This window comes from Diceros bicornis, chromosome 5 (genome assembly GCF_020826845.1).
Source record: "Diceros bicornis minor isolate mBicDic1 chromosome 5, mDicBic1.mat.cur, whole genome shotgun sequence".
Lineage (NCBI taxonomy): Eukaryota > Metazoa > Chordata > Mammalia > Perissodactyla > Rhinocerotidae > Diceros > Diceros bicornis.
The window spans coordinates 37,904,485-37,926,647 of NC_080744.1; the positions used below are offsets into that span (position 1 = coordinate 37,904,485).

The following is a 22,163-nucleotide window of genomic DNA, read 5'->3' on the forward strand; positions in this document are numbered from 1 at the left end:
CCAGCAGTGCCTAGGACTTGGCCCTGCTGAGTCAGCGTTCATCATCATTGCCATCCTCAGTGGTGGGAACATGGACCTAATGTGTAACTTGCTACGCATTTCATCCCTTTTGGTTCAAAACTGGACCTAACATGTGCCTCTGTTACTTATGGCTACTTTGATGCCAAAATTATTGGCTCAGAGAATTTCATCTTTTTAACTGAGATCTTGATGGCTATAAAATCTCATAAAGATACAATTCATTCTAGGTAGGCTTCACAATTTTCTTGATCCGGATTTATTGTGATGTCAAGCACATTACTGTCACAGTTGAGTTAGAGTTGATAATGTACTTCAGAAACCCAACAGGGCATGTATAGGGATGTTCTTTGCAGCAGTTTTTTTTTTTTTTTTTTGTGAGGAGATCAGCCCTGTGCTAACGTATGCCAATCCTCTTCTTTTTTTTTTTTTTTGGCTGAGGAAGACTGGCCCTGGGCTAACATCCGTGCCCATCTTCCTCCACTTTACATGGGACGCCGCCACAGCATGGCTTGCCAAGCAGTGCGTCAGTGCGCGCCTGGGATCTGAACCGGCGGACCCCAGGCCGCCACAGCAGAGCTTGTGCACTTACCCACTTGTGCCACCGGGCTGGCCCCTGCAGCAGTTTTTTTACGAGTGAAAAATTGAAAGTAATCTAAATGTCCAAAGTAGGAGGATGTGTAAATAAATTTTGGTAAATTCAAAAAGATCTTTAGGTACTGGCTTAGAAAGATCTAAGACGCATGGTGGGATGTTGTAATTTATAATAAATATATATTTGGTCTTATCCCTGTTTCTGGCACAGGGCTCCTAAAACCTTTAACTTCCTAAGTGATGAGAATGGCAAAGGTGTCTCTTGTTATGTTAATGAAGTGACTTTTGGATGGCACCTAAGGATGGGCTAGTTGCCAGGAGAACCAACCATGTGATTAGAGGATTGGAACTTTCAGTCCTACCCCCTGACCTCTGGGGAGGGGAGAGGGGCTAGAGGTTGACTTAGTCACTAGTGGCTAATGATTTAATCAATCATGCTTATGTAATGAGGCCTCCATAAAAACCCAAAAGGACAGGGTTCGGAGAGCTTCCAGGTTGGTGAACACGTGGAGATGCTGGGAGAATGGCACACCTGGAGAGGGCAGGGAAGCTCCGCACCCCTTCCTACGTACCTTGCTCTGTGCATCTCTTCCATCTGGCTATTCCTGAGTTATATCCTTTCATAATAAACCGTAGTCTAGTAAAAAATGTTTCTCTGAGTTCTGTGAGCTGCTCTAGCAAATTAATCGAACCTGAGGTGGAGGTCCTGGGAGCCTCTGATCTAATAGGCAATTGGTCAAAAGCACAGGTGACAACCTGGGCTTGCAATTTGCATCTGAATTGGGGGTTGGGGGACAGTCATGTAAGACTAAATTCTTAACCTGTGAGATCTGATGCTATCTCCAGGTAGATAATGTCAGAATTGAGTTGAATTGTAGGACACCCAGCTGGTGTCAGAGAATTGCTTATGGGTGTGGGGAAACATCCCTCCCCATGGTGGAATTGAGTGCAGAACCTTTTTTTGTTTGGTCAAATGAAAAAAGCAAGTTGAGGAAGAATATGTACAGGATAATGTCATTTAAAAAAAAAAATCAATATCCACAAAACAAACCTATCTTCTGTTTGGTTGTCAGAGACTCTATCATTATCAGTAACGTTTTAATATTTGCAAGGAGAAAGGTATTCATGTTTTACTGATGTAATTAAAAATTTTAAATTTAGGGGAAATATGGTATCTTATACAAATGCTTTTATTGCGATCTTTTCTAGCCCTTTCAGGGTATGAAATGAGTAGTGCTTTACTTTTTAGTGCTGTGACATAAAAAAATAAAATGTTACCCTTTATGATAGTTGCTGTCACCACTTTATACGTATAGATTTTAAGTCCATAATTCACAATGATGGTTGATTCTTTTAAATACATTGTTTATAAGTAGAGTCAGGTGCTACAAAGCCATGCTACTTGGGTGGTTGTTCTGAAAACCAAACAGTTTAGAGTTAGAACCGTGGTTCTCAGACTTTATCTTGGATTGAAACCACCTGGAGAGATTGTTAGCAGTCAGATTACTGCCCAGACGCCCAGAGGCGCTGATTTTCTAGGAGTGGGGTGGAGTAGAATGTATAGTTCTAACAAATTCCCAGGTGATACTGATGGTCAGGGACCCCACTTTGAGAATCACTGGGTTAAAGGGATGGCTTGTTTTCATTTGTTAAAAAACGAATTATTACAACATTAAACAGGAAGTTAATAGGCTCAAGGAATGAGAACTAAAAGTAGGTATGTGATAAAAATGTGGGACTTTTTAAAAGTCGTTCTTAATTGTTACCAACTTACTTCAAACAAGCTTCATCTAAAGTTTATCATATTGGGGCCCAACCCTGCATCAGCTATCTGATTTGCTTTACCTTTAGAAACCTTTATTTATGACTGGTCCCCAGAAAGGCTTAGTTTAGCATGGCAAGTCATTAAACTATTAGTGGGAGTGAAAATTCATAACCTACTTGTGCTATCTTAGACTTTTAAATAGTTGTTCTGTGAGGGTAAGTCTTCTTGCCTCTAGTGACTGTACCTTTTTTTGATTCCCCACTTTTGTACCCAGCCTGGTGCTCAGCATGTAACTCCTGCAGGAATATTTATTAATTTAAATTCACTTATGAGTGCATTTTGGTCCATAAGTAACATGAATTCTCTAAAGTGCATCTTTTAAAAATAAACCCACAGGGTCAGCCCAATGGTGCAAGCAGTTAAGTGCGCGTGCTCCGCTGCGACGGCCTGGGGTTCGCCGGTTCGGATCCCAGGCGCGCACTGACGCACCGCCTGTTAAGCCATGCTATGGTGGCGTCCCATATAAAGTAGAGGAAGATGGGCATGTATGTCAGCCCAGGGCCAGTCTTCCTCACACACACACAAAAATAAAATAAAATAAGCCCATAGTTAAAAGGCTTGAAGTAATTAGTTTAGCATTTATTTTGTGTGCTGCTGAGATTCTTTCTTCCCTCTCACTGAGGTGTGTTTGCTTGGATGACAAGGAAAGATGGAGTCCTCAGCAGTTGTTGAAACACAGCTTTATAAATCCTCAGCCAAAAATGCCTTTACTGGAACAAAGTCCTGAAGGTGAGTCTGTTACCACTCTCTTTTGATAGTCTATTTGACATAAATTATTTTGAAAGTATACATAAAGCTAAAACTGGAAGGGACTGCATGGATCATTTATTTTACCTATTTTATGCCCAGCTATATATACATAAATCCATTCATTTAATTTGTACTGTGTGTATGGAACTGTTTTGCCATCCTGGTTTTTCCCATCTCTGCTGGTGGAGTGTCCGTTGGTGTTACCTCTTCTAGTGTCCTCCTCGCCATGTCATCCCTACTGCCATGTAACTGGACGTCCCTGCTGCTACTCAAGTAGCAGGTTAAAGAACCTCACTGGAGACTGGGATGGCTCAGGAGCCTGGGGTTGGGTTCTGGCTCTGTCGTACAGTCATTTCCTTACTCTGTTACCTCCACCTATAAACTTGGGCTAATTGTATATCTCTGTCTATTTTAAGGAGAACAAGGTGAGGAAAAGTATTAAAAGTAAGAGGTATCTTTTCAAACTACTGGTTGGGGCCCCTTCTTCCAGCGCCTGCGTTGTTGTTGGATATTGCAGCCCTTCCTGTATTGCTAGTGCCTCCTTTGCCTCTTGCCTTTTGTTTTATTGCAGATTCTGGAGGCCAAGATTATGTTGAGACTGTAATTCCCAGCACCCAGCCACCCAGTGCTGCATTCTTCAGTGAGACACAGAGACAGTTTTCCCGCTATTTCATTGAATTTGAAGAATTACAGCTTCTTGGCAAAGGAGCTTTTGGGGCCGTCATCAAGGTGTGGTACAGAGTTGTCCCCCATCCCTTTGAGAGCTCCTTCTCTGTTCCATTTCTGCAGACTTATGGACCTGACTTCTATTCTGAGAGTGGGGAGGGAAGTGAATGTGACCATTTGAAATTATGATTACCGTCACCTTTGTAGAGGTACAGGCTTTGTTTAGAGTGACACTGGATACATTAAGGACGCATCGTCGGCCCCCCACCCCGCCTCCCCACCGCCCCCCCCGTTTGAAGAGGCACATTCATGGGAAAACCACAGGGTTGTAACAGCACTTCAAGTGGAGTCAAGATCTCTACGTGAAGAACATTTTTGTGTGCTTTGGTTCAGAAAGAAAATTGTTCTCTTTTTCTCCCGTTTGCTTTCTGAGTTACTGTAGATAAAAGGGCTGCAAGGTTAGAACTGAGATGGAATTCGAACTGACAAATGGCCCCAGATGGTCTTGATGGCTTTTATTTTCTAGCTGTTACTGAGATGGAAAATTAGTGATGTGTTATTAAGATGTGCTGTTATTAGGTCTTCTCTTCTTCATTCCAGTCTGTTTGGGTGACTTTTATTACTATCTGCCCCTTGAGAAAGAGATTTCAGCTGTTTTTATATAATTTAAGTGCTTTGTTTGACTTGAGGAGACCCAGATTAATATTATATTATTAAATCTGTATAAGATATATGTCATCGTACACATAAGAAAGTGGCCCACCATCAATAGGGCGTATGTCTGTTTAGGATCCTGAGAATATTATTAGGAAGCATTACTGGTATTACTGTGGAAGGCCTTTTACACCAAAAAAAGAATTGAATTTGTTTTTTCTTCAGTAATCAGGGACAGAAAGACAATCTTAAGCAAGTTTTCCAAAAGAAAATTATAGTATCATGGGAAATTTCACCTTTCTTCTTGAAAGTATAGACATTATAGTTAGATGATTAATTACATCTGTGGGCAGACAGAGATCCTGATCAGGTAATCATAGTTATCTTCAAGAGGAGTGGATGAGTGAAATATATATTATCTCTTACACTGTAATTTTGATTAAGTCTTTTAACTTTATATTTTAGAATCTTGAATGCAGAACATGATCAAACTTCATTTCCTGACAAGTACTTAAGAATGATTAGTAAGCTCATATAACAAAAATGTCTTAGTAATCTAAGCCTCCAAGTTTTTCCTCCAGTTTCTGCCTACGAGAAGCCCACAGCCTTCACACCCCACCTCTATTTCTGGATTAGGGTAGGGCATTCTGCTCAGTGTCTGGCATTTTGTTAGCACTCGTACCCATTACTGTTAATGCACCTTTCCATTTTAATAAGTGAATTCCTAGGAGTTTCCAGAGTAGCAAGCTCCACCCCCAGTCAATGATGCATAGTGAACACGTGGTGTCCTGAGACAGGAGGTGAAAGACAATGCCAAGACTTCCTACTGTCCTCCGCTGTATTAGTGTAGCAGTAGAAGAACACAGGGCTGTCTTTTTTTTGAGCACATTCCATATTTCAGGTTGTGTACCAGGTGGCTCACTAACCTTGTCTTACAATCTGGTGACATTCTTATGAAATAGGTATTATCCCCATTTTCCAGATGAGGGAACTGAGGCTCAGAGAAGTTATGTAATTTGCCTGAGGTTACATACATCCACTAGAGGATGAAACCTGCATTCAGACCCACACCTGTTTTACTGGAAAGCATATTTCTTGACACTGTTTCCATACACAAAAAAAGGAAATCTGAAACTCAATTTTATAATACTCCTTTCTCATTCCTAGAAGTAGTTTTTTAGTACACTAATTGAAACCTATGAGCCAAACAAGAGAATAATGCTCTATTTTTGTCTTTTGTAATCCACTAGTTTCTTCTTCTGCCCGTGGCCAAGTTGTTGCTTTTCATTAGTTGGGACTGGAATGTTCCAGTGAACGAAATCTTATAAAATTTACTTCAGTCAACCCAATTGCATACTGAGACTGCTGGGATAAGGATGCCTCTGTATAGGATGTGGAGACTTGCCTTTGAAACTTTTTTGTGTGTTTTTATTTTATTGTGTTCGTAATTGTATTGTTCTAGTTTTAGTATATCTTTAGTCTTAGTAATGAAATCAGAGGGCGGCAATTGTGTTAATACCAGCTGCTTTTTTTATTGAGCACCTTTCTCTGTGGAGCCTTGATACTCACTCACCTCATTTAGTGGAATCCTTACAGTCACCTTTGAGGTAAAGGAAGTGGATTCAATGCCATTTTACAGATAAGAAAACTGAGTTTCAAGGAAATTAAGTCATTTGCCCAAGTTCACACAGCTTTGTCTTTATAAGTCAAGAATTAGAATTCGCATTCAGGTCTGTTAGAATTTTTGCTGTTTAGTTTGTGTTTACTGATTTGAAGTGTAAAAAGGAAAAAATCAGAGAGAAACTAAAATCATCTTCTGAAACCTTACACTGGCTTAAGAAAATAATTATTTTTAAAACAAGGTTTACTTAGAAATTTAGATAGCAGATGTGATATTGGAAAAGCAGGGATGTAACTGTCAATGAAAGCAATGATTAAAATGGAAATTATGTTTTCTCCAGGGTCTCTTAGCAAGCTACATACATCTAGTTTGGGGTGAGATTTTTTTCTAAGTTTTTGGCAGTCAAGACTTGCTTCAGCTTAAGAGTTTCAGACGTGTGGTTCTCGACTGTAGCTGTTGAACTCAGAACTCCAGGCTGTGTTTGGGAAGGGACGGGGTGACGCGGCCAAATGCCAGTGTGTGCGAGGTGCTGAGTGGCTGACCGTCGGTCCCTTCCCTTTCCCGCGCGGCAGGTGCAGAACAAGCTGGACGGCTGCTGCTACGCGGTGAAGCGCATCGTCATCAACCCCGCCAGCAAGCACTTCCGCAGGATCAAGGGCGAGGTGACGCTGCTGTCGCGCCTGCACCACGAGAACATCGTGCGCTACTACAACGCCTGGATCGAGAGGCAGGAGCGGCCGGCGGGGCCGGGCACGCCGCCCCCGGACGCGGGGCCGCAGGCCCGGGACGGACGAGCCTTGCCCCAGCCGCCGGCGGGCGACAGCGACACGAACGGCCCCGACAGTGTGGAGGCCGCCGCGCCGCCGCCCATCCTCAGCAGCTCGGTGGAGTGGAGCACGTCGGGCGAGCGCTCGGCCAGCGCCCGCTTCCCCGCCGCCGGCCCGGGCTCCAGCAGCGACGAGGACGACGACGAGGACGAGCGCGACGGCGTCTTCTCGCAGTCCTTCCTGTAAGGGCGCTCGGCGAGCTGCCCAACCTTACCCCGCCGAGCCGGCGCCGGGAAAGAGCGTGCCTTTAGAAGTCCTGTCCTGTTCACCATGTTGAAAAATATGAAACCCGTTTTTAGAGAGTGACCAAATTCAATCAGAAGACCTTTTTCCACTATCTTCCAAAAATCTCCAGAATCCAAGCCCTGGAGAAAGGGAAAATAGAAATTTCTTCCAATACCTCATCCTCATACATTTAATAGAACGTTTAAAAGAGCGTCCTTTTAGATAAAGGCTTCCAACTCTGTGAGCATTTAAGAACTAATTGGGAGTCTTGACATAGGGCCATCTGCAGTTCTAAAAAGGGCTACCAGACCAATAATTATGATCCCAAACTCAAGTTTATGCATCTTAGAATCCACCCTGGTTATTTACTTTCACAGTTTTGTTTCGTTGTATCCAGTTGGATACTGTTTATCATAACTCGTAGCTAGTGAATCATAACGGGGAATTTGGTTTCTTTAGTATTTCTCTCTCTCTCTCTCTAAGACCTGCTTCAGATTCTGACAGTGATATCGTCTTTGACAATGAAGATGAGAGCAGTAAAAGTCAGAATCAGGTAAATATATAAGTAGAAACTACACCATTTTATTCATCATGGGTTGAGTATGTAAGAAAACTAATGTTTGATATTAAAAACTTCAGGTAAAACAGTAAAACCTTAATCTGATATGTAAATATAGAAACTGTCAATTTTAAAACATGGTTATTTAAAATATATGCTACTCATATGTTTACTTATAGGCCTTAATTTATCCACGTAATAAAACATGCCTGCTTTTAGAAGATAGGAGTAAATTGACATGTTGGGTGTTTTTTTGTTATTTATTTATTTATTTATTTATTTATTTATTTATTTTTTGTGAGGAGATCAGCCCTGTGCTAACATCTGCCAATCCTCCTCTTTTTTTTTTGCTGAGGATGCATCAGATGTTAGCTCAGGGCTGTTCTTCCTCACACACAAAAAAAGACTCGTGAAATGAGAAATGAATGCACTATTTTAAATTGGCTATTTTTATTATTAGTTATTATTGACTCAGTTTTTTTTTTTTGTGAGGAAGATCAGCCCTGTGCTAACATCTGCCAATCCTCTTTTTTTTTTTTTTTTTTTTTGCTGAGGAAGACTGGCCCTGGACTAACATCCCTGCCCATCTTCCTCCACTTTATATGGGATGCCGCCACAGCATGGCTTGCCAAGCAGTGTGTTGGTGCGCGCCCGGGATCCGAACTGGCGAACCCCGGGCCACCACAGTGGAGCGTGTGCACGTAACTGCTTGCGCCACCAGGCTGGCCCCTGTTTGTTTTTTTAGTGAAAACCATTTCCTAGAGGATTTTGGAATGCTTGATGTGGTTGGGGATGAGGATTAAATGCAAATTAATTGAGTAACTGAACAACCTAATTGTAGAGTTCTGTAGGTTTCACATCAATTAATCTTGATTACTTATTCTCGTAAACCGTCCTCTAGAACAGTGTCTTAACACTGTGTCATGGTTCTGTGATGGGCTATGAAATCAATTTCAAAGGTCAAAACCAACTTTATTTTATTTTTAATGCTGTAGAGATGAGTAGAGAATACCAAAATGCATCACGCTAGTATAGGTAAACTCTGTGGCACTCATCTCTCATGAGTGTGTGTACTGGGTGTGATGTATAATACATTTCTTCGTGTGGGTCATGGTCTAAAAAGTTGGGAAAACACTGCTCCAGGCCTAGGACCCCACTCAGTTCTGCATCTTCCTCCGCCCAGGCCAGCAGAGGCCCTCAGTGCTGGTGGGTGGAGCTCAGGGTGAAGCTTTTTAACTACCAGAGTTGTCAGTTGTTGTTGCAGAGAAATCTTCTGCACCAGGGGGTTGAATGCAATGACTTTATTACCAGGAATAAAAATATAATTACAAGTAGTTATAACGGCGCATTCATAATAGATAAAGAAAAGTCTACATGTACACTCTGTTAGATAAGCAGTTAAATTGATTTGAAGGAGGTTTGAATGCATTAGCCAGCCTTTTTTATAAGTACTTTTCTAATAGAAAAGTCCCTTTTCTATTAAAATCACCTTAAACTTTTCTTCGTTTAAATTTATGTTATAAATTTAACCAGGAATAAATAGCAGGAATAATCTAAACTACTGCTTTCTTTTTAGCATTAGTTATGCATTTAATTATTATGGAGGCACCAAATTTATAATCCTGGTTTTGCTCAGTTAAGGGCAGCATCCCAGGGGCATTCTAATTGATGGGTAGAAGCCCCCGAGAGATTAACAATCTTCTACAGATAATCCCCAGCGTAGGTAGATGATTCAAGAGTAGAACCTGATTGTCTCCAGAGCAGAGTTTTTTCCTTTGATAAAGGAAAAATGTTGAAAAATGCTTCTACAAAAAAAATTGTAAATCAGAAACCATCAAATGCTACCTAATGCTTTTTCCATACTTGGGAGGTGTACTTAAATACATCTTTTAGAAGAAAAATTTTTTAAAAAAGGGACATGAGTTAGAAAGAAAATTAGCTTTGGGGGACAGACTAGCCACATGGTAATCTAGAGGATTGGTGGCTGCAAATGGCAGCTGGGTGCTTGTTCTTCAGTGGCGTAGCCCAGAGGGCAATGTGGCCTTTGGTAATATGATCACAGTTAAATTGTTTTAGCCAAAGATGAATTTCTCCTCTTCGGTTTCAAAGTAATCTTACTATCAAAGGAAGGCATTCCAATAAAACTGAAGCCTTAAAATACTAGCCTGTATACATTCTGCCCTTCTTATCCATAGAATGATATCAGTGGTAGGGAGGAATTGGTGTGACTTGGAGTCTTTCAATAGGTTGCACAACTTCAATACCTGCTTGTTTCCTGTTTTCCCCATCGTTGTTCTGTGCAGTGACAGACCTGTAAACTAGACAGTAGATTCTGCTAATAGCTAAATTGCCTTTGAAATGCTGTAAGCATCCAAAGGACAGTGATTGTGCTCTGCTTGCTGACTTCTCCTCTAAGGCAGCAGGGTGGCCATGTATGTGGTGGGGGTGGGCACAGGCGACTTGATGATAGTGATGATCTTATTTCAGCCCCCATTTTTGAGTTCTCATGTGTTCCTCTTGGGTTAGGATGAAGACTGCAATGGAAAGAACAGTTGCCATGAAAGTGAGCCATTGGCAACAACTGAGGCTGTGCACTACCTGTATATCCAGGTGAGGCCCTGGCATGCAGCTTGGTGACATAGCAACTCCCAGTAGTTGCTTCTGAGTGTGTCCCAGGAGACTAGCGCAAGATAATGGGCAGAAGAAGGCTCACTGGCACCACCAGAGATTAATTGGCCAGAGAGGATTGCAGCATGGAGACCCTTTCTCCCACCTTTGAATCTGTGCTTTCCTGTACCTTAGCAGGAAACCACATAGGGCGGTGGGTGGTTATGGGCTCTAGATTCAGGCTGTGTAAGGTCACATCCTGGATTCCCCGGTCATAGCTGTGTGAGCTCGGGCAAGGTTCTTCAGCATTCTATGCCTCAGGTTCCCCACCATAAATTAAATAATGGTGGCTATCTCAATGACTTGTGAAGAATAAATAAAATAACGTGAAGTCATTAGAACCATATCTGAGTTCCATAAACGCTAGACTGTGCATGTACAGAAACTCCACTTTGTCTAACAAGTTGAATCTGGACAAGTAAGGTATAATGCACACACATCCTTGTGTGTGCAGAAGAAACACCAACATGGCTTTAGGCAAAGTGGCTCGTCCTGGAACCTCTGGGGGACAGGAGGCACGGGCAAACCAGTTCCAATGAGATATTACTAAAGGGAAGCCTATAGGCTTTGGCTACAGGGACAGCATCCTGGATGGTGGTGAGCTCTGCCAGCAGAGGGACAGCCACAAACCAAAGAGGAAAATTTGCCTCTGCCCCAAGTGAACAAGACCGTGGATCATTATCAATGTTTTCAGTCATATCTGCACGTAGGCTGATCTTTAAATGTGAGATACAATACTGTGCCGAAGAAGGAACCCCTAGGCAAGTGTAGTGTTTCAAAAGACTAATTAGGTAGTTGCCTTCCTGGGGTTGGAGCTGGTTTTAGGTATTCCCTACCGTAAACATCTTTGAGGTACCACTTAAACACAATAAAGCATTTGTCCCCCAAATCCCTAATTATTGAGTGTCAACTATGTGCCATTACTCTCTCAACAGTTACAATGAAACAGAGGTACATAGAGGAGGTGCGTCGGAGGTGCAGTAGGATCACAATGTGGGAGTCAGAGGCCTCGTGAGGCCTGGAGGATGAGTCAGAATTTGTAGGTGGTTATTCTGAGCATGAGAGGATATTTAAAATGAGATGTTCCTCTCTTTAAAAACAAAAAATCCTTCTTCATGAGAAATCCCAACTCTGGCACTGGTTTGAAACATATAGGCTACTTCCATCAATCGAATGCTGTGTGTGTTGGTTTAAGATTTAAATGATACTGCCTTGTTTTCTCAGACATTAATACACTGAAGAAGGGGTGAGAGAGAACCCCTTCTTGAATGTTTTGATATTTATAATATTTTGCTCTAGACTTGAAGGTCATTGTCATTAATTTAATGTACAAATGAGAAAGGCTAAAGACATCAGTAGGTTAATTAGCCCTTCTTAGAAATTTGGGTTTGGAAACAATCTTATAAAATAATAAAATTTTACTTAATTCTCAGTTTTTTCATATTATTTGTGACAGGATTTTAAACGAGTCAGTCTTATTTGTTTTTGATAAACAATAATATAAAAAATAAAGTGATTATGTTGGGGTGCTGAGATTATGCATGTTTCCCCCAAATTTAAGACTGGTAGTTTCCCTGAAATTTAATACTGTTGGTTTCTTTGTTCAATTTTAAAAAATCAAGCCTGTCCCATAACTATTTAAAATCCATAGTACATGTTTTAGGGCCGGCCCTGTGGCTTAGCGGTTAAGTGCACATGCTCCGCTGCTGGCGGCCCGGGTTCGGATCCCGGCGCCCACAACACACCGCTTCTCCGGCCATGCTGAGGCCGTGTCCCACATACAGCAACTAGAAGGATGTGCGGCTATGACATACCACTATCTACTGGGGCTTTGGGGGAAAAAAATAAAATAAATAAAAAAAAATTTTAAATCCATAGTACATGTTTTAAAATGGAGGATTACATTAATTGCAGTCGTCCTCCTTAATTGAAACTCTGTATAATCGAATCCTGCCTGGTTTGTTCTTGTCCATAGATGGAGTACTGTGAAAAGAGCACTTTACGTGACACCATTGACCAGGGACTATATCAAGACACCATCAGACTCTGGAGGCTTTTTCGAGAGATTCTGGATGGATTAGCTTATATCCACGAGAAAGTAAACTTTACAACATTTCATATCTGAAAATTTATGCTTCCATAAAATTTATGACTGAATAAAAAAATCAAATATTGTGAGATTTGGAAAAAACTGAAAGGGAAAACTATGGGTATATTGAAGTACTCTATTATTATAGGAAATAGAACAGTGTGTCAGAAGATAAGAAAATAGTATGAAGTATCAGAGTTCAAAGAACAATTGAAGGTTAGGACAGGGGTCAGCAAACTATGGCTCTGGGGTCAAATCAAACCCCCTAGCTGCGTTTGTATGGCCTATGAACTAAGAATGACTTTGACATTTTTAAATGGTCGTAAAAAAATCAAAAGAAAAATATTTCATGACACATGAAAATTCTATGAAATTCAAATTTCATATTCATATGAATATATGAATTCAAATTTCATAAAGTTTTATTAGAACAGGGCCGTGCTCTTTTGTTTACGTATTGCCTGCGGCTGTTTTTGTGCTACAACAGTAGAGTTGAGTGGTTGTGACAGATTGTATGGCCTGTAAAGCCTAAGAAATTTACTTTCTGGTCCTTGACAGAAAAAGTTTTCCAGCCTTTGGATCAGGAGGAAGTATTTGGACATGCATAGAACATGAGGACGATTCCTTGAGTAGTTTAGAATAAAGGGAGGGTATGATTAATACATGCCAAGTTATTTGATTCTAACTAACTTAGTGCTGCCCTTCCTAGGAACATGGAGAAACCAGAAAGTCATTTAGCGATGACAGAAATCAGACTGTGAGTAGCATAGCTTCCACATGGATAAAATGTCATTTTAAATCTCAAAATTGCCATTACAGTGTAAATGCTAATGGTCCAGCTTCAGGGTGAAACACTGCTTACATTTTAAAAATGGGATTGTCTAATGCTTTAGCTAGTATAAATATGTTTTTTCCATTGCTTCAATTTTCCTTAACCTTAAAATGTTTATACTGTACCATATTTACACTAAAAAAGCCAGGACTGTAATTTACACATGTCTACTTTATGAATGATTTAGTAGAAGCAGAATTTGCAAGATTGGAAATAAAAATGAGTTCTAATGATGGCCATTAGAACTCAATTACTGTGATATCATCCTGGGGTCCTAGAACCGTGCCCTGTGTATTCTGCTCCTCTCGATCTAATTTGCTCAGCATCTGCTAATCATTTGCTAGGTATCTAACACTCTGCCACACTTAGAAATACAGAGAGGTGTGTGTATATGACACACCCCCTACTTGAGAGGGACTGCTTGCTTTTTGAGGGAGCCAAAACTTACCTTCGTGTAAAGGTAAAAGAGATCATACAATAATGTGTTTTTATTACATTTAATGATCTCCTGTAATACCTGCAATGATAAGCATTATGAGGATGCCGTTAGGAAGAGGAGAAAGCAGTGTTCACGTAATAAATAATCATTGTGCACCTACCATATGTGCTGGGGATGCAAAGTTGAATTGTTAGAATTACAATTTAAGTGGAAGCTTCATGAAAGAGCTGGCACTTGTAAAGGTTGTATAATTCAAATAGTGGAGAAAAGCAAGAATTTCCTAGGCAGGGGAAATAGCGTGAAGACAGGAATAGAAGAAGTAATTAAAATGGTATGTGTCTCCCTGACCAGAGAGAGATTCTGTGATGCAACAGAGAGAAAGATAATTGTGAGCCTGGTAGAGGGGGCCCTGGATGCCACAGGGATCCATTTGGATTGGACCTGATCAGCACCACAGCAGGTAGACTGGGAGATGGTGGCAAGGTCCTTGGCAGGACAGTCGAGAGCCATGGCAGAGGCCAGACAGCCTGGACCAGCGTGGCCTGTGGGAGAAGACCTCATCTGACTTTCATCCCTAGGTTGGCAGTTCAAATAAGGAAACAGGTATAACTATAAACTGTGCTTGGGGAACAATTGTTGGTTTCTTTGCTCTCTTCCATCAGGGAATGATTCACCGGGATTTGAAGCCTGTCAACATTTTTTTGGATTCCGATGACCATGTAAAAATAGGTGATTTTGGTTTGGCGACAGACCATCTAGCCTTTGCTGTGAGTATTTTTAAAATTAGTCTGTGTCTGAAAAATGGACCCATATGCCTTGATAATTGTGAAAGTGTTAGAATGCAGGATAATGAGTTCACTGAACTCTGCTGTGTAATCCCCAGGAAATTATGCAGGTCTGAAGGGACGAGCTGAAAATGATCTTTTACGCTTTGAAATTGTGAATACATTTTAGTGAGTGTATTCCACTTGAGGGACATTAAATTATTGGTTTGTAGACAATATTTAGGTCAAAGGCATATGATACTTTATGAAATAATTGGGTATTTTGTCCTACTGTGCAAAGTACTAGGCTAGATGATTACACTTGAGGGGCTTCTAGTTAGTTTAAGGAAGTAAGGATCAAAGAACATAAAACACTAGGAGAACCAGTCCTAGGCAGCATATAATTCAGAAGGTGTTGGTTCTTCACAAAATTGTAGAATAGTTGTTCAACATACAAAGCTAAAATAATGTGACAGGAGGGAAATAGTGACATAAGAGCAAAAGACAGGAGAAAATCTACCTATGGTTATGAGGATCAGGAAAGGCTATATAAAGAAAACAGCATTTCGAATGGGCCTTAAAGGATGGACGGGAGTCCAGCAGGCCAATATTAAGGACAGGCCATGGTGACACCAAGATAAGAGATTCCAGAGAGAATAAACAGCATAAGCAAAGGCCCTGGGCTGAGCACACATGGTTGTTTCAAGGCCAGCATGTTGTCTGGTTGGCTGAAACTATGTGGTGTAGGGGAGCAGTGAGAGAACATGCTAGAAGGTCAGGGATTCTTGTAGGTGGCAGGCCTTGAGTACGAGAGGAAGTTTTACTTAATATCCTTCTAATAAGCCAGAGTTATTAGGCACTAAAATCTGTAGTAAATGCAGTTAATTCTAAGGGTGGTCAGAGAAAGAAGATAAGATTTGGATTAATGGTGACAACACCCATAGAGACTAAATTAGAAGGTGAGGTTAGAAGGAGCAGAGAGGGAGGAAATGGAAGGGGACAGTAAGGACGTGGTCCTGACCAGAGCAGTGGGGAGTCTGAAGAGTGCTAAGATCAAGGAAGGGCCAGATGGTGGGGCTCCTGATCCCCAAATAAAGACTTTAACTTGGTATCTGGAGGCTATAGTATAGTGAGGTGGATCAGGAGGCAGGCTCTGGAGGCCCGCTGACCTGGGCTAGAATCCTTGGGCAAGTTAGTTAACCTCTCAATACCTCATCTGTAAAATGTGCCTAATACTAGTAGCTGCTCCAGAGAGTGGCACCAGGATGAAACAAGAATACAGGTAAAGCCCTGGAGCAGTGCCCGGCCTGAGAGTGTTAGAGCTGCTGTTACTGATAGCAGTGAGGTAATGGGAATCTCCAGAGTGATGTCAGAAAAATCGTGGTTTAGCGTGATGCATGAGACAGCGCTGCAGCCACAGACAGAGTGGAGGAAGTGAGGCTGCCCAGGAGGTGTTAGCAGTGATGGTGGAATAGCTTTGGTGACCTGCCTCTAGGAAAGAAGAGTAAAAATTGACCTAGATAAAGTAATAGCAGCGGGAAAGTTAGAAAGTGAGTTTGTTAATATACTCTCTCTCTTCCTAGTAAATAGATTCTGTTTGGGCATTTGCAATATGAAGATGAATTGGTTTCTATAAGCATTTGGGGGTTTCTGCCATGAGGGAAGAGTTCTACAGTGAATTGCCCTTCTCCTTGATTTCGTTGGGTTTCCAGGCAGCCCTGCATTAGTGGGCTAACTAAATTAAAAATACTTAAAGCTCAGAAAAAGCATTATTACAGCTATTCTGGTGTCTGTGTAATATTTTTCAGTCAGTCTTCCTTTAGAAATGGATAAGCCATTCCTATGGAATAGTATAATATTGTAATGTGGTATTTGGCTTACTTGTATTTTAGGCTGATGGCAAACAAGATGAGACATCAGATCACTTGATGAAGTCAGACCCTTCAGGTAAATCCAGAAGACTGTATATTTAATTAGTGTATTAAAAGACAGACCACAAAATTTCTTTTTTTCTCTCTTATGTTTTTGACATTAAAAAAGCTGTACATATATAATGTATACAACCTGAGTTTACAGATAAATATACACCCAGGAAACCATCACTGATCTATGCCAGAAACACATCCATCACCTCCAAAAGTTTCTTCCTGCCCTCTTATTTATTATTATTATTATTATTAATTTTGTGATAAGAACACAAGATCTACCCTTTTAGGAAAATTTTAAGTATGTAATACAGTATAAAATTTCTTAATCTGAAACCTGTTTCTCATTTGTAAAGATTTTATTCTAAAGCAAATTATAATTATTCATTAAATTAACAAAATTATGAAAATGCTTTAATTTTTTTTCTCTTTTCACTATATTAATTGTTCTTTGAACTATAAGAAATTCGAGCTTCAGTTAGAAGAATTGGCTCCCGTGGATAGACAGTTATGCTTTGTCCCCACATGGTAATGTGAGGTGACCTCAGGACCTGGGCCATCTGGGGTCTTCCTGTCTGACACCACCCCTCTGCAACAGCAAAGACATTCTGTGTGGAACAGAGTGTGTGGCCATACGTGACTTAGAGTTAACCACTCGGTGAAGTGCACGCTGCTTCTTCCTGTGAATAGTGTGAACAGTTAACTTGAGTGAGATCATGCCTCGCTCTTAAGAAACTTTTTTTTTTTTTTTTTTGAGAAAAATTTGCCTGTCTCTAAGCCCTATTATTGGAAAGCCTTCCCTCTGCCTTCTTCCATGCAGGCCATTTGACTGGGATGGTTGGCACTGCTTTATATGTAAGCCCAGAGGTCCAAGGAAGCACCAAATCTGCATACAACCAGGTAAAGGGGAAGCTTTTTGGGGAGAAGGAAAGATCTCAAGAGTGAGATAACAGTAAGAACATCAAGATCACAACATTTGGGGTTTAGTTGCCAGCTGAAATAGGAACATTCATTCACTCATTTATATCCACATGTATATTGAGTGACTGCTCCACACGGGACATGTGGTACCCAAGGGCAATGACTGAAGCTGGCACTGTTACTGCCAAGGAACTTAGGTCCCTCCATCCATCCGATGAAGATTTGAACTAACCCAGTCCTGGGCCAGGCCCCAGGAATACAGAGAACAAGGCAGTCGAGTAATAAGACAAATGTCTTATTCCAGCCCTCGGGGAGCTTATCCATTGGTGGATGAAACAGACAATAAACAAGTGAAAAATAAAAAAAAAATCACAAATTGTGATAAGAGTTAAGAAGAAAAGAAATGGAGTCCAGTGACTAGAGAACACTAGGGAACATCATCTGTAGATAGACTGACCACAGAAGGTCTCCCAAGAGGATGGCTTTTAGGATAAAGGAGGAGAAGGATAAGGCTGGAGCATGCCTGGGAGAGAAGAGGGGTAAGCAGAAGAAATAGCATGCATAAAGAGAAGACTCTGAGTGAGAGCTAGCTTGGCACCTTTAAGACAGTCAAAAAGAAGGTCGTTGTGGCTACAGCGTGGTGAGCAGTGGAGGAGAGGCGTGAAGTGAAGCTAGAAGAAAGGCAGGGCTCAGGTGATGCAGGGCCAACCAAGTCATGATAAGGAGTGTGCACAGGGAGCCACTGAAGGATCTAGAGTGAGAGTTCACTCTAGCTGCTACTGGAGGCTTTGCAGAAGTCCGGGTAGAGTGGCGATAGCTGGAATCAGAATGGTAGCTGTAGGGATGGGGAGGTGTGCTGATGTAGGATACATTTTGGAGGGGAATTGACAGGTTTTCCTAATAGAGTAGATGTTGGGTGAGGAAAAGGAAGGAAACAGGACAATGCTCAGGTTTCTGCCTGGAGCAGCGGGGGAAGGGTAGTTGATGGAGATGAGGAAACCTGGGGAAAGACATGGGAGAAGGAGGAGAAGATGGCAGGAAAATTCCATTTGGGGCATGTTAAGTTTGAAATGCTTGATGATGAAAAATCCAATTAAAGGTCCAGTATGTTGTTAGAGACTCAAGACTTGAGTTCAGAAGAAAGATTGGAGTCAGAGGTGTAAATCTGAGTGACCAGCACACAGATGGGATTTAAAGCCATGAGACTGGATGAGATCACGTAGGGCAAGAGTGTAGAGCTAGATTTTAAAAATATGTTAGCAGGCACTTCACATCAAAGCATATTTTCTGGCTTGTGCTGGAAACTCAGGCCTGGGTTTTGGTTCTGACAGGGAGCACTGGGCAGTGACATCAAGTTGACAGAGACCTCTAAGTACCCAGTGAGGGTGTGGGGAGAGGAACGCACACACGCCATGGGTGCGGGAGAGCACCTTTAGTGCCATCTTCCTGAGTTCAGTTTGCAAGAGCATAATGAAATCCTTATAAGGGCTGTACCCTTTGGCAGCAGTTTCACCTTTTGAAATGTATCCAAAGGAAACAACCAGGGACGTCCAAAAAGATTGTTGTAAAAGGAGATTGTCTCATCATTATTTATAATAGTGAAAAATAACAGTGTTTAAAAATAGGGAACTGGTTAAATAAATTATGGGACTTCCATGTAATTGAATACTATATATCATTAAAATCATGTTTTAGAAGCCTGTTTTAGAAAAATGTAATACTGAAAAATATTCTCACTATATTAAGGGAATAAAATTGTGGTTCTAGGTTTTATAGTTTGGACGTGTGTATACATAAAAAACGCACAAAACGGGCCTATCAATAGTAAATATCCTTGAGTGGTGGGATTATGGGTGATTGCTATTTTTGTTCTTTGTGCTTTTCTACATGTTCCGTATTTTCTGCAGCCAACAGGTGTAGGAAATACCACAATGAATGTTTTTAAGACTTCAGAAGTCACTGGTGATAATTAGGGGGGATCTCCTATTATTAATCCCTGAGTCCATATTCATTCAGGAGTTGTTCTTAAAAGTGGCTTCTGTGTCTGTGTGTGGTTTACCATGAGCAGCCTCCCCTGAGCTGGACCGCGCTCCCTTCTGAACATCGACTTACCCTCCTCCTTTTTTACTTGCACTTCCATATAGGATTAGTCACGTGGTCCTTCTGATGTGCCCGTCATCCGTCCTCATTGGTATGGCTTTGCAATCAGTAGCTGACCTTTGCTGCCAGCTAAAGATTTGAGTCTGTTTCACTTTTGAGATGATTAGTAAAGATGCAAATCAAAGCAAATTCTTATGACCAGTCTCAATTGTCCTTGCTCTTTAGCAGTTATTCTCAGTGTTGGCCAGTGGTTATCTGTGTCTGTGTGTATAGCTAATCCAGGTATAATTAATTTTCAAGGAAAATTTCGGGAAGTGATGCCAAATATTTTATCTATACTTTAAACCTATAATTTTTTTTTTTAGAAGAAATCAAATTTTTTCTAGTATGGCTTGTTTTTTTGTTTATACAAACTTTATTCCAACTAAGAGTGCTCATCCTATACTTCCCTGGTAAATTATACTTTCATATCAAGGCTCTCTAAATACAGTTCTTTTTCCTCCTCAGAAAGTGGATCTCTTTAGCCTGGGAATTATCTTCTTTGAGATGTCCTATCACCCCATGGTCACAGCCTCAGAAAGGATCTTCGTTCTCAACCAGCTCAGGGATGTATGCATCAGCTGTTTTTGTGCCTCAGTTCCCAGTAACCTGAATCTTGGCATTGACGTCAGAATTCAATGGAGGGTATTTTTCTGGTATTTGTAAGACAGAAGAGGTGGTCCTCCTGTAATTTTCTGTATTTCTAGAAAATGGAAGTCTGCCTTTGCTTGCATACCTCCAATGATGAGAAACTTTCTCTAGTTTTATTTTTGGAATCATACTTGGAGAAATTGCTAGGTTACAGTTACTTTTTAAAAATTATTCTGAGAGATTTACTCTTGATTTTAGAACAAAGGAGGAATCCAAAGATTTTGCGTGATATCAGTACAGTTACAGCAGTGGGAATGCATTATAAGGATAATGGATGTTTAGTTCTAGAAATTAAAGGTTCCAGCTGAACAGACCTGGTGTAGTAATGCCTAAACAATACCGCCATGACCAGAAGTTAAGAGGGGCCTGGGAAAAATATCAGCCACTTGAATTTTTTCCCCAGTGAAATTTCCGTTTCTGTGCTTGGAATTAATTCTTTCCTCTGTTATTGCCTAAACTAAAAGGGGCTAATGTTAACAGTGTGTGAGGTCAAGAATGCCAGGGAGAAACGGCATTAAGATGAAAGTGGAAAGTAAGGTTTGGGTGAGGGTGATGTAGATTTACATATTCATGAGCAAGAGATGGGGCTTCCGCAGGTGTGTCCATTAGGTTAAATCATACGCACCCTGATGAAGAATACTCCTCTAGATATTTTGGAAAAACAATTGAATTATTTTACTTCCAGTACAGTAAGGACAGCTGAGTTCATAAAGTACAGGATAGATAAAGTGGTTACTATGTCCTTGCCTTGACCCAGAGTGCTCTTAGTATTATGTCTTCAATGAAGTGCCTTTCTTTAGTCTAAAATTCATATTTGTTCCTTCATTTCAAGAACATCTAATCTGTCAAGTTAATGTTATGATTGAGGTCTTTTTACCAGGAAGGTGAGAACTTTTCGGGAGGTAGAGTTTTCAGTGTTAATGTTTTTTGGTGTTTTTGCCTTTTTTCTTCTGTGTGTTTAATGAAGCTACTTTGTCATTTCTGAGGCCATTAGATTTTAAAATACTTTGTCCTCAGATGAGGCGCTTTCTATCACCTATAGTGTCATTTGGGTAACATTTGTATTAAGATAATATGTACATACTTGGAAGAATGGGCATTGAGTATCAAGAAGGTATCAACTCAGTCTTTTCTTGTTAGCAAATTTTCATTCTGTATTTGATTTTCTTACCTCTAGTGAATAAATGCTTACACTATGGCAGTTTGCCAAGCTCTTGCTGATTTGCATATAATATTCTTTTAGCCCACTTCGCCTAAGTTTCCAGAAGACTTCGATGATGGAGAGCACACAAAGCAGGTAATTTTCTGATGCTTTAATTACTGTGTCTTCACTCTTGCATTTTAATTACTATATTTTTTCTCTTTCAATTAGTAATCTTCTGTCATTCATTCTCTTGTGTCCTGGGAACAGCATGGGAAAAAATATCAAAAGATGAAGCACTTAAAATGTTATTAGACTTGAAATACACCATAAAAATGCCAAGGGCTAGCATAGAAAGTTAACAAACCACAGGGTTCTTTTGTGTGGTTCATTGTGCTTTTGAAGTGCTATTTGGAACCTTGGCTTAGATGTTGAAAAAAAGAAAATGCTTTTATAGCTCATTGTTTTAGATAAAGCTTAGAACTTTAAGAAAAGAAAAATATAATTTAAAACAATAATTTTGGGCCAGCCCCGTGGCTTAGCGGTTAAGTGCGCGCGTTTCGCTGCTGGCGGCCCCGGGTTAGATCCCGGGCGCGTACCGACGCACCGCTTGCCCGGCCATGCTGAGGCCGCGTCCCACGTACAGCAACTAGAAGCATGTGCAACTATGACATACAACTATCTACTGGGGCTTTGGGGGGAAAAAATAAATAAATAAAAATTATTAAAAAGAAAAAAAGAATCTCCCTACAAAATAGTTATTAAAAAAATAATAATAATAATAATTTTGTTCTGTTTTGTGGTTAAAGTAGCTCAGATTCTGAAAGGGAAGACTAGACAGTCTGATGTTACAGTA

General features: G+C 40.7%; 1 protein-coding gene across 3 annotated transcripts in view; it reads left to right on the forward strand.

Moving 5' to 3' along the window:
* EIF2AK4 (eukaryotic translation initiation factor 2 alpha kinase 4) overlaps positions 1 to 22,163 on the forward strand; it is a 96,793-nt gene that overhangs the window by 41,501 nt on the left and 33,129 nt on the right. For all 3 annotated transcript variants that reach the window (XM_058541210.1, XM_058541207.1, XM_058541208.1), the window contains exons 10-20: positions 3,060 to 3,166; positions 3,759 to 3,916; positions 6,701 to 7,137; positions 7,664 to 7,733; positions 10,266 to 10,349; positions 12,382 to 12,504; positions 14,429 to 14,533; positions 16,423 to 16,477; positions 17,276 to 17,355; positions 19,984 to 20,085; positions 21,410 to 21,463. In XM_058541210.1, the coding sequence (XP_058397193.1) occupies positions 3,060 to 3,166; positions 3,759 to 3,916; positions 6,701 to 7,137; positions 7,664 to 7,733; positions 10,266 to 10,349; positions 12,382 to 12,504; positions 14,429 to 14,533; positions 16,423 to 16,477; positions 17,276 to 17,355; positions 19,984 to 20,085; positions 21,410 to 21,463 (1,375 nt within the window). The remainder of the gene's footprint in view (positions 1 to 3,059; positions 3,167 to 3,758; positions 3,917 to 6,700; positions 7,138 to 7,663; positions 7,734 to 10,265; positions 10,350 to 12,381; positions 12,505 to 14,428; positions 14,534 to 16,422; positions 16,478 to 17,275; positions 17,356 to 19,983; positions 20,086 to 21,409; positions 21,464 to 22,163) is intronic.